The 12611-nt window shown below is 47.4% G+C and overlaps 1 protein-coding gene across 4 annotated transcripts in view; it reads right to left on the bottom strand.

Annotated features, from left to right (window-relative positions):
- ZNF667 (zinc finger protein 667) overlaps positions 1-12611 on the bottom strand; it is a 37529-nt gene that overhangs the window by 15673 nt on the left and 9245 nt on the right. For 3 of the 4 annotated variants that reach the window (XM_017865359.1, XM_017865361.1, XM_017865358.1), the window contains exons 2-4: positions 6526-6617; positions 4887-5013; positions 1739-1831 (exon numbers count right to left, since the gene is read on the bottom strand). In XM_017865359.1, coding sequence (XP_017720848.1) covers positions 1739-1831; positions 4887-5013; positions 6526-6558 — 253 coding nt within the window. In that variant the 5' untranslated portion in view covers positions 6559-6617. Of the gene's footprint in view, positions 1-1738; positions 1832-4886; positions 5014-6525; positions 6618-9927; positions 10162-12611 lie in introns of those variants that run through there. The other variant, XM_017865360.1, reaches the window with a different exon arrangement.

Here is a 12611-nt window from a genome sequence, read left to right as displayed (position 1 = left end):
ATTCCTCCTGCAACAAATTGCGACAACACACCCACAGTTTGTGAAATTTCACAATTGTGAAACCTGGCAATTGTGAGAAATGTTGTCTGCTAGATAAAGACTAGTGCCTAGGGTTTTTTTATTGGGGGCTGGTGATCTGATAAGTCTTCTGCAAAGTAATTCAGAAGTATCTGGAGCTCCCCCTCTGTGACTCAGTACTACAGAAAACAGGTAAAAGCACTTAATGCAGATACGCTGATGTTAATAATAATAAATTAGAATCTAAATGGAAAATAGGACGTGAGAGACTAGTAACAGAACATTTCTACTAAAACAAAATGTGAAAAAGGCAGAAATACATAAACCTTATAATAACCATGAAATCCAATTTCATAAAATAAACAAGTAATCAGTGATAACGCTATGTAATTGTTTTATCTTTTCCTTTTCTAAACTTTGTTATATGACTAAGTTTCTTCTAAACTTAAAAACAGTATTTTAATAAAGGATATTTCTTCATGTTGAAATGAAGATGTAAAATAATGCATATGTGTCTTTTTTTTGCACTGCGCTTCCATCTGGCTTCTCATTACACACCCTCAGAACCTGGAGGTCACCAAAGCCAGACACTCGAGGTGGTACCGTTTTCTCCCAGCCTACACCAAAATGTTGATCCCTAGCCCCTAGATGATGCATCCCATCTACGCAGAAACTCAATGAATGCTACTTAAAGAAACAAACGTACAAAATATACAACTTGGCCAACCAAAGAGGACCCCATTTGTAAATGAATCCTTGAAAAGTGGCTGAAAAGAACACTTGGAGAAAAGAGTTAAAAAATATTTTAAAGGAATCACAAAATCATGCAGATTTGAATGTTATCGTAAGTATTATCAGAGAGGGCAGTGCATACCTTCTCTGAAGGGAAAAACGGAAGCAGAGATGCAGGGGGACAGGTAGGCAAAAGGGTGTGGAGAGCTGAGCTTCTGGAAACAGGCAGAGGCTGGGCCTCAAACCCTCCTCTGCTGCTCCTTCCTAGCTGGGTGACCTTGGGCAAGTCAACAAACCTCTCTGGGCCTCAGTATGCTTATCTATAAAGTCGGGGTAATAACAGCACCCACCTTATGGGGCTACTGGGAGGAAGACCCTGAACTTAGAAGAGTGCCTGACACCTAGTAAGGGCTTATTAAATGTTGCCTTTTCTTCCTCCAGGACTCATACTGAAGAGACTTGAATTATCTGCACAGGCCTGGGGTCTTTCAGTGGGAGAGGCACACAAATAATCTCTTAAAGAGACTGCCCCTCACAATCACATGAGCTCTTATGCAGAATACCTGCTTCTACACTGCGATAGATTGAACGTCTATCTATGGGGAGACGTTTGGTGTCTCCCCAAATGCCTATGTTGAAATCTTACTATCTAAGGTAATGGTATTAGGAGGTAAGGCCTTTGGGAGGTGTTTAAATCACGAAGGTGGAACCCTCATGAATGAGATTAATATCATCTAAAATCACCTATAATCTCTCTCCCAGAGAGCTCCCTTACTCCTTCCTCCATGTGCAGACACAGCAAGAAGGTGCCACCTATGAATCAGGAAGTGGTCCTCACCAGACACCAAATCTGCTCAGGCATTGATCTTGGACTTCTCAGCCTCCAGAACCGTGAGAAGTAGATTTCTGTTGTTTGTAAGTCACCTAGTGTACGGCATTCTGTTATAGCAGCCCCAGTAGACTGAGACATATGTTCTCTGTCACTCACCAGGAGCCCGGCGTCGTCTTACTGGCTCTACCATCCAGGGTGCTTTCCCTTTCTCCAATAAGGTGATCACATTTGGTCTCCGAAAGGAAAGACCTGTACATGGGACAAACATGGGAAATGATCATAAATGTGGGCACCACAGAAGTCAGAGCCACGCTCTGCATCAACAGGAATGCAGGTGTAGTAACATGAAGGGAGCACGCAGGATGTGAAGGGCAGCTGGAGAATGGGGAATGTGATATTGTGGTTTCTAATAAGAAATATGTATTTGCTTTTCACTCCCGTTTCCTGGCACACAGTTTCTTAAACCCTTGGAATCTCCTGCATATGTGCCTTTTGTATGTTAATGAGAAGACTGTGGCTGGGGGATCCTGGACAGCCTTCAGATGGGGGCCGGTTGCCAATCATGTGATTATAGGGTTGGAACTTTCAGTCCCACCTCCTGACCTCCGGGGAGGGGTCAGGGGCTGGAGGTTGAGCCGATCACTAATGGCCAATGATTTAATCAACCTTGCCTACCTGAAGCCTCCTTAAAAGCCCCCAGTGGACTGGGTTTGGAGAGCCTCAGGGTTGTTGACCATGTGGAAGGTGGTGCAGTAGAGGGTGCATGCTCTGTGCCCCTCCCCCATAACCTGTCCTCTGCATCTCTTGCATCTGGCTGTTCAACTGCATCCTCTGTAAAATCTTTTACACTAAACTGGTAAGTGTAAGTAAAGCGCCTCCCTGAGTTCTGAAAGCTACTCTAGCAAATGACTGAACTTGAGGAGAGGGTCATGGGAATCCCCGAATTTAGAGCTGGTCAGTCAGAAGGCCTCTGAAGTAGGGGACAGTCTTGTGGGACTGGGCCCTTACCCTGTGGGATCTGACACTATCTCCAGGTAGACACTGTCAGAATTGAATTGGAGGACACCCCACTGGAGTCTGCTGGAGAACTGTTTGGTGTGTGTGGGAAAATCCCCAAACATCTGGTGTTAAGACTGTGCGGTGTTGAGTTTGGTTGTTTAAATCTCACACGTGGAGGCAGAAATCTAAATTATAGCCAGTAGAGTTGTTAAACTTTAATTCTACAAAGCAAACTATTTTCCTGAGAATTGGGTCAGAAGCTCCTGAGGCTGGTTATGAACTTACTGTCTTTCTGCTCCAGACCCCCACCCTTCTATTGTCTGTTTTGTGTGCCAGGGCTGGGGCTTTGCTGTCTTCACTTCTGCTTCACCAGCTGCTTCCTGTCAACATCCACCAGTAACAGGCTTTGCTGGTTTCAATGTTTGGGTTTTTTTTAGTTCTGTATTCCCAGAACCAGTTTCATCTGGCCCCTCAGAAGTATAAACAAATCAGGCGGCACACTGCCCCTCCTTCAGAAGTCTGAGTCCCAGATCCGAGGAGACCTTCCTTGAAGCCCTAAAACCCCTAAACTCTTCCCCTTGTCCCTCCAACCCCAGGGATGGTGGCAGCATCCTGCAGTTACATCAATGTCCACAATTCACCGTTCAACAACACCTCTTAAATAAATTCCTTAGCCGGGCGCGGTGGCTCAAGCCTGTCATCCCAGCACTTTGGGAGGCCGAGACGGGCGGATCACGAGGTCAGGAGATCGAGACCATCCTGGCTAACACGGTGAAACCCCGTCTCTACTAAAAAATACAAACAACTAGCCGGGCGCGGTGGTGGGCGCCTGTAGTCCCAGCTACTTGGGAGGCTGAGGCAGGAGAATGGCGGGAACCCGGGAGGCGGAACTTGCAGTGAGCTGAGATGCGGCCACTGCACTCCAGCCTGGGCGACAGAGCGAGACTTCGTCTCAAAAAAAAAAAAAAAAAAAAAAATCAATTCCTTAAATTCTATCAAAAGAGGGCCGGGCACGGTGGCTCACACCTGTAATCCCAGTACTGTGGGAGGCTGAGGTGGGCAGATCATGAGGTCAGGAAATCGAAACCATCCTGGCCAACATGGCGAAACCCCGTCTCTACTAAAATACAAAAAATTAGCCAGCTGTGGTGGAGCGCGCCTGTAATCCCAGCTAACTGGGAGGCTGAGGCAGGGGAATCGCTTGAACCTGGGAGGCGGAGGTTGCAGTGAGCCGAGATCGCGCCACTGCACTCCAGCCTGGAGATGGAGATAGAGCAACACTCTGTCTCCAAAAAAAAAAAGTCTTATCGAAAGAACTCAAAAGTTACCTACAGAGTTTCCATATGACCCATCAATTCTACCCCCAGGTATACACCTCAGAGAAATGAAACCATACATCCACAGAAAAAACTTGTATATGTTCATAGCAGCAAATCAAAATAACGAGAGTGGAAACAAGCCAAATGCCCGTCAATTAACTGATGACTGGATAAACAAATGTGGTCTATCCATACAATACATATTATTTGGCAATGAAAAGAAATGAGGTATTGGCACATGCTACAACGTGATGAACCTCAAAAACATCGTAAATGAAAGAAGCCACGTATTTATGATTTCATATGTATGAAAGGACCAGAACAGGCATATCCATAGAGATGGAAAATGGACTAGTAGTTGCCCAATCTGAGGGGTATGAGTGGTTGGGGGAGATGAAGAGTGACTGCTTACGGGTACTGGGTTTTGGGGTGGGAATAATGAAAATATACTTGATTGTGGTGATGGATGCATAACTCTGAATACACTATTATTTTTTATTTATTTATTTTTTTTGAGATGGAGTCTTGCTCTGTCGCCCAGGCTGGAGTGCAGTGGCCGGATCTCAGCTCACTGCAAGCTCCGCCTCCCGGGTTCCCGCCATTCTCCTGCCTCAGCCTCCCGAGTAGCTGGGACTACAGGCACCCGCCACCTTGCCTGGCTAGTTTTTTGTATTTTTTAGTAGAGACGGGGTTTCACCGTGTTAGCCAGGATGGTCTCGATCTCCTGACCTCGTGATCCGCCCGTCTCGGCCTCCCAAAGTGCTGGGATTACAGGCTTGAGCCACCGCGCCCGGCCTGAATACACTATTATAAAAACCATTTAATTGTGCACTTTTTATGGGTGAATTGTATAGTATGTGAATTATATCTCAATAAAGCTCTTTAAAAAAAGAAACTGCAGTGGTTTCCATTTTCCGGACCAGACCCAGAGTGATGCATGTCCCTCAGTAGGCTGGTTCTGGATTGTTGGGGAAGAAGAGCCTTACCAAGTGAGACCAGGTTCCGGTAATTCTCCAACATGACATCTTCATACAAATCCTTCTGAATGGGGCTCAGCCATTCCCACTCCTCCTGGGAGAAGTAGATGGCTAAGTCCCCAAATGTTATAGGTGCCTGAAATGAAAAATCAAATGTCTATTCACCATGGACTTGTGCTTCCACGTGGCTGGAGGAAACGGTGCACACATCTTAAACATGGGAGACACGAGGTACCAAGAATCATTCAGGAAGCATTCAGGGTTCTGAGGCCAAAAGGGGCAGGTGTGTTAAATAAATTAAATAAAATACAATAGAAGACATAGCTGTTATTAAAATTATGTTGCATTAAGAACACGCGGCAGCCTGGATCGACCAGGCATTTACAAAGTCAAGGCATTCTTCTAAGCAGCTGACTGTGCTGGTTCACTTAGTGCTCATGTGAATCAGTGACAGAGGCACTGTCAGCAGAATCACAGGATGTTACAGATGAGGAAACGGAGGCCCAGAGAGAGGAGAAAACTTCCTGCAGGTCTCACAGCTAGTTAATGGAGAAGCTAGGGTTCAGCCCAGATAGTGTAGCTCCTGATTTAATCTCCTAACCACATGCTCTCCAAAAAACCTGTGAATATGTTACACATGACAAAAGGTTCTCCGAGGGTACTATCAAGGTTACTGACCACTTGACCTTGGCGGATTATCTTGGACTTGACCTGGCCAGTTGGTTACTGGTTCTTGCTGTCTTGAAGATGAAAAATGAGGGTCAGGTGGAAAGTGTGAGAAGGAACTGAATCTGGCCAATAACCAGCAAGCTTGGAAGAGGACCTGAGCCCCAAATGAGAACACAGCCGACCGACACCTTGATTTCAGCCCTGTGAACTCCAAAGCAGATGACCCAGCTAAACCATGTTGTGCCTGAACGCCAATCACAAAACTGCATGATAATAAACACGTGTTGTTTTGAGCTGCCAAGTTTGCAGCTAATCTGTTACGGCAGCAAGGGGGAACTAATACACGTAACCAAAAGCAAACACGCTTGTCATGGGAAACTGCATTTGAGATGCCTGTTGTAAAAACCACTTGATGATTGACAGTGGTAGAGCATGCTGACCACAGGAGGCTGCCCATACCACCTCAGTGCCTGCGCCAATGCACTCAATGGAATAGCAGGGCTATGTGGTGCCTCTGAGTCTTGGGACCTTAGCTGGAGAGATTTCCTACATGTAAATATGGGTTTTACAAGGAGAAACAAAACCACACAACAAAACGAACTCCAGAGCATATGTCAAATCCCTTCTGCTACTGCAGGCCCCATCTGGGCATTTATCTCCATGCGGAGAAATCACAGTGGCTCTCATCTTCCTCTAGAGAGGACGACATTTCTCCCGGCACTAGCAAAGCCCCTAGAAATGCTGAACCAACAGGCAAGTGGCCATGTGCACACTGGGGAAAGGAGAGAGGCCCGCTGGGCAGTTTCCTGGCTGCGGGGCCCTTCTCAGGCTCTCATCCCCATGGCAATGGAAGAAAACCAAGTGCTAGGTGTTGGATGGATCTCCAACAGGCAACAAGTCTCCATGGAAGGAAAGCAAATGGTCCACATCTCTCAAGACACGATGGGATGTTCCTGAAGAAACAGGAATTGCCACTTACCTTGGATTTGGATTTCCCCCGTGCAGCTGGCATCCCTTCCTCCCCCTTTAGGGTCCACACTCAGAGAGGGGCAGAGAGCTGGTAAAGCAGGGCTGTGGGGAGAAGACAGGTCATGAGGCCAACTGGGTCTTTTGGGCAGTGCCAGAGTGCACAGGCCCCTAACCTGGAGGCGCACACACACACCCAGACACACACACAGATGTCAGAACACCTGGTGCATTTCTGTCCCCCCTCACCCTCTCACGGTCAGGGAAGGGCACGGCCAACACTTTCTGTGCCTAAGATTGCAGCAGGTTCTTGAACAGGAGGCAAATAAAGACTGCACAGACCTCTGGCCATCCATTTGACAAGTATTTACTGAGCACCTACTAGGTGTCCAGCTGTCCCAGGTAGTGGGGAGAGAGCAGTGAGTTACAGTGGAAGAGTGCTGGCTCCCAAGCACCTTACATTCCAGTAGGGAAAGCAAGTCCATATAAAGAACAATGACAGGCCAGGGGCTCAGGCCTGTAATCTCAGCACTTTGGGAGGCCGAGGCGGGTGGATCACGAGGTCAGGAGATCGAGACCATCCTGGTGAACACGGTGAAACCCCGTCTCTACTAAAAATAATAAAAATTAGCCGGGCGAGGTGGTGGGCACCTGTACTCCCCGCTACTCAGGAGGCTGAGGCAGGAGAATGGCGTGAACCCGGGAGGTGGAGCTTGCAGTGAGCCAAGATCACGCCACTGCACTCCAGCCTGGGTGACAGAGTGACACTCCATCTCAAAAAAAATGAAAAAGAAAAACCAATGATAGTCATGGTCATTTGCTATGAAGAATAAACAGGCCAGGGCAGGGGTTAGAGTTGTGGAATGGTCAGGGAAGGTGTCTCTGAGGTCACATTGAGCTGAGGTCCAAATATGAGAGTGTGAGCCATGTGGGTGCTAGGGGAAGAGCACTCTAGGTAGAGACACAGCAGGTGCCAGTATCCTGGGTGGGCACAGGCTTGGTGTGAGGACAGCAAGGTCAGTGTACTGAGGCAGAGTGAGTGCAGGGGGGAGGGTGGGCTAAGGCAAGAGGGGCTGGATCATGAAGCGGGTGCTGAACGGGTTGGATTTGATCCCAAGTGTGACATCACTGGGGGAAGAGGGAGAGCTGAGCAGGGGAGTGACACCATCAGACAACATGGAACAAAAACCTGGGGCATGTCTATATGGTGGGTAAACTGTGTGTTAGGAGAGGGAGCAGGAGTGAGGAGAGGACTCACTAGGTAGCTTTGCAGAAATCCAAGGAAAATGTTGGTGGCATGCCTAGGGTGGCTGGAGTGGAGGAGGGAAGATGTGGTCAGATCACCTCCTCAAGGGGGCCCCTCTATCCACCCATCTCAAAGAATCTCTGCCCTGTGTCAGTCTCTACCTATGCTGTCCAATGTGACTGCCACTAGCCACATGTGAAAACGGAGCACAGGAAATAAGACTAGTACAACTCAGGAACTCATTTTCTTTTTTTCCTTTTCTCTCTCTTTTTTTTTTTGAGACAGGGTCTTGCTCTGTTGCCCAGGCGGGAGTGCAGTGGTGTGATCTCGGCTCACTGCAGCCTCAACCTCCTGGGTTCAAGCGATCCTCCCACCTCAGCCTTCAAGTAGCTGGGACCACAGGCACCCACCACCACATCCAGCTAATTTTTGTATTTTTCAGAGACAGGGTTTTGCTATGTTGCCTAGGCTGGTCTCCAACTCCTGGGCTCAAGTAATCAGCCTGCCTAGGCCTTCCAAAGTGCTGGGATTATAGGCACGAGCCACTGTGCCCAGCCTGGAACTCATTTTCATTCCAATCAATTCACTATGAAAACAGTAATAAAATAATTAAAAAATTATTGCTAAAATTATTAAAAGTCATTTACTGTCAATTTAAAATGAAAAACTGATACTCCATTTGGTTACTGTAAAACTTTAAAGTATGTCCGGAACAACTTGGGTATGTGACTCTACTTTTCCAAAGGTTTTATGAAATTAAGCACAGATCATTTCCAAAGTAAAGTCTACTTTTCTTAATTTTATGAAATTAAGCACAGATCAGGTATCTCCATTAAAAATTAAGGGTCTAGATGGACTGTGTGTATAAAACTTGTATCAGATTTCAAAGACAGTATGAAAAATATGTAAACTATTAGTATGAAAAAATAACTATTTCACTGATAATTGTTTATATGGGCTACATGTTGAAATGTTAATATTTTGGATACAGTCAGTTAAATATCTTATTAAAATTAACTAATAGACCAGGCACAGTGGCTCATGCCTGTAATCCCAATACTCTGAGGCTGACGCAGGAGGATCGCCTGAGCCTAGGAGTTTGAGAGCAACCTGGGCAATGTAGTGAGACCCTGTCTCCATAAAACATTAAAAAATGAGCTGAGTGTGATGGTGTGTGCCTGCAGTCCTAGCGACTTGGGAGGCTGAGATAGGAGGATTGCTTGAGCCTGGGAGGCAGAGGTTGCAGTGGGCTAAGATCATGCCACTGCAGTCCAACCTGGGTAGCAGAGTGAGACCCTGTCTCAAAAACAAAGCAAAACAAAACACAATTAACTCTAAAGATAAATGTGTTGCTTTTTACTCTTTCCAATGTAGCTACTGGAAAATGTAAAACTATATGCCTCACATTATGTTTCTGCGAGGCAGTGCTGCCCCATGCTGTAGTACTGTATTGCCCCATTTTCCACACAACACTTACCACTTTCCGAAAACAGCTTGTTTATGTGGGTGTTTATGTGGGTAGTACCTCCTGCCTCCCTACACACACACAGTGATCTGGGCTGGAAAGCGGAGACTTTGTTTTGTTCGCCGCTCTCCTCCCAGGGCTGAGAACCGACCTAGCACAGAGCAGGTGCTCAGTAAACACTTGTTGACTAACTCAACCAAGTCCTCAGTGTGCTGAAACCCCATCTCAGAGACACAGTTCTGCCGTGGCCATTCCCTGGCCCAAGGTGTGAGCATGACTACCGGCTGGGTCCTGGGAGGCCCTCGAGAATGCTGGAACCTGGGAGGTGGCCCTGCAGACTCCGAAACATAAGCCAGTAAGAGGTAACCCCCACCTCTTGTTAGAGCTCTTGTGAGAGGGATCCCTGGTTACCAGGCCTCTGGTTTAATAAAACATGACCAGGGTGACTCTATCTTAAAGTGAGTAGCTAGACGTCCACAAGGCCCCCGCTCTAAGGTTCATGCTTACAGTCTGAAAATAGCCACATCCTGAGCTGACCACCTATTATAATTACAGAAAGTTTATGGACACACAGAACATCTCCCCCCAAGCCTGCAGAATGTCCAGGTGTCCTGAGAGTGCAGCCCACTTTACTCAGAGATAACACCAATGCCCAGGCTTCGGCTGAAGGATGAATGGTCACTGACAGCACAAAGAGCCCCTACCTTAGTGAGCTCATCTGCACATTCCAGGTTCAGTGACAGCTGCTTGCAGTTTCCCATTCCTTCTCCTGCTTTCTGAGAACGCCCTACTCTGTGACAGAGCAGTTTCCAATAAACTTGCTTCTTTCACCATGCTGACTCACCTTGAATTCCTTCCTGCGCAAGACCCAAGAAACCTCTCTCATGGTCTGGATTGGGACCCTCTTTTCCAGCAACACTCACCGGGCAAGAAGGGGTGGGGTCCCATGCGGGTGCGCCATGGTCCAGGAGGGGCCTCTAATTAGCACTGTGTGCCATGCCAGCCACATCAGGCTAAGGGGGATACCTGACTTCATCTGCCTGGGAATGGGGTGGGGGGACGAGGGCACTGGGGCATTAGTGACTGTGGCAGACCAGAGTTATGGCCCCCACAAAGAAGATATGGACATTCTGATCTTCAGAACCCATGAATATGGCACCTTACACAGCAAAAGGAACTCTGCAGAAGTGATGAAGTTAAGGATCTTGGGGGCGGAGGACATTATCCTGAAAATGGAAAAAAAAAAACCGTTTTTCCTCTGCTCTTACACCACAGCAATCAATACAGAAGCCTTCCATGACCACATGTGCAAGGAATTTTCCCCACACACCCAGCTGGGTGTCCTCCAGCTCAATTCTGACACTACGTTCCTGGGGACAGAATCAGATCCTAGAGCTTGAGGGCTCAGCCCCCAAGACTGCCTCACGTTCAGATGCCAGTTGCAAGTCCGGACTTCAGGAACATGCGGCTGACTGGCTTTAAGCTGGGCTTCCCACAGTCCCCTTTTGGGTTCAATTATTAGTAATTTGCTAAAGCAGCTCACAGAACTCAGGCAAATACTGACATTTACCGGTTGATCATGAAGGCTATTCTGAATAACACAGAGGAAGAAACGTGTAGAAATACAAGGTATGTGTGAGGTGGTGTGGAGCTTCCACGCCTTCCTTGGGAACCCTCCAGGAACTTCCACGTGTTCAGCTATCCAGAAGCTCTTCAAACCCTGTCCTCTGAGCATTTATGGTGGCTTCATTACACAGGCAAGATTATATTACTGACCCTTGGTGATCGACTTAACCCTTACTCTTTCTCCCCTCCCCGGAGGTCGGAGGGTGGAGCTGAAAGTCCCCACTGTCCAGTCCTGCCTTGGTCTTTCTGGTGACCAACCCCATCCTGAAGCTACCCAGGGGCTACCAGCCACCGGCCATCTCATTAGCATACAAAAGACATGTAAACAAAAGGGCGTGGTGGCTCAACCCTGTAATCCCAGCAGTTCGGGAGGCTGAGGTGGGCAGATCACTTGAGGTCAATAGTTCAAGACCAGCTTGGCCAAAATGAGGAAACCCCGTCTCCACTAAAAGTACAAAAATTAACACATGCCTGTAATCTCAGCTACTTGGGAGCCTGAGGTAGGAGAATCGCTTGAACCTGGGAGGCAAAGGTTGCAGTGAGCCAAGATCACGCCACTGCACTGCGGCCTGGGTGACAGAGCCTGGGTGACTCTGTCTCAAAAACAACAACAAAAACTCTGGACCCCAAAATCACTAAGCCTAAGGGAAGTCAAGATGGGAACTGCTTCAGGCAAACTTGCCTCCCATTTGATTACTAACCACATACCTCTCTCACAATTTGCCCACAAGGAAATCCTTTATGGACAAAGGACACACAGAATTCATGAGATAAATACATATCTGATTGCTTCCTCTGCCCTATTTCACTAAGCCAGACTAAGGCATACGTGACTACTCCTCTGCCCTCCTCTCACATGTAAACTGTGTATTCAGTGAAAGGCTAATCAGAGACTGAAGGAATGCAACTGTTTTGTCTCTTATCTACCTATGACCTGGAAGGCCCCTCCCTCACTTCTAGTTGTTCCACCTTTCCGGACCAAACCAATGTACATCTCACATATACCGGCTGATGTCTCGTGTCTCCCAAAATCGTATAGAACCTAGCTGTGCCCCGACCACCTCAGGCACGTGTCAGGACCTCCTGAGGCTGTGTCACGGGTGTGTCCTTAGCCTTGGTAAAATCAACTTTCTAAATTGAGACTTGTCTCTGATATTTTGGGTTCACAGACATCACTTTGGAAATTCTAAGATTTCAGGAGTTGTATGCCAGGGAAGAGGTTAAAGCCTAAATAGATAGTTCTCAACAGCATAATCCTGCATTGCCCAAGTGGGCTCAACATAATTACAAGGGTCCTCTTTATAAAAGGGAGGCAGGAGGATCAGAGTCAGAGAGAAAAAGAAATTGCAAGATGGAAGCTATGCTGCTGGCCTTGAAGACGAAGGAACACCTGCTGACGCGGCTTCATAGCTCTGCCTTTCAGAACTGTAAGAGAATACATGAGTGTAGCTTGAAGCCATTAAGTTTGTGGTAATTTGTCACAGCAGCAAGAGAAAACGAACAGTGACCCTTCCACCATTTCCTTCCAGTCCTCATGCCCAATAAATGGGCTTCTTTGGCTTTGTCAGTGACCGGGTGCTGAAAACATGGGTAATTCAGGGGAATCACAGGGCTAGGGTGAGATGAAGAGGTAGGCTGGTGATCGCTGAAGTCAGCCTGTGAGGCCACTCCAAGAGGCAGAAAGGAGCCCCGAAACACCAGCTCTGCCTGCCTCCCTCTTGCACGCTCGCACACGCATCCAGAGCTCCCTCATGCTGAGGAA

The sequence above is a fragment of the Rhinopithecus bieti genome, unplaced genomic scaffold, assembly GCF_001698545.2.
Source record: "Rhinopithecus bieti isolate Rb0 unplaced genomic scaffold, ASM169854v2 scaffold_81780, whole genome shotgun sequence".
NCBI lineage: Eukaryota > Metazoa > Chordata > Mammalia > Primates > Cercopithecidae > Rhinopithecus > Rhinopithecus bieti.
Note: the sequence above shows the minus strand (reverse complement) of the source record. Positions and strands in the feature narration are given on the sequence as shown.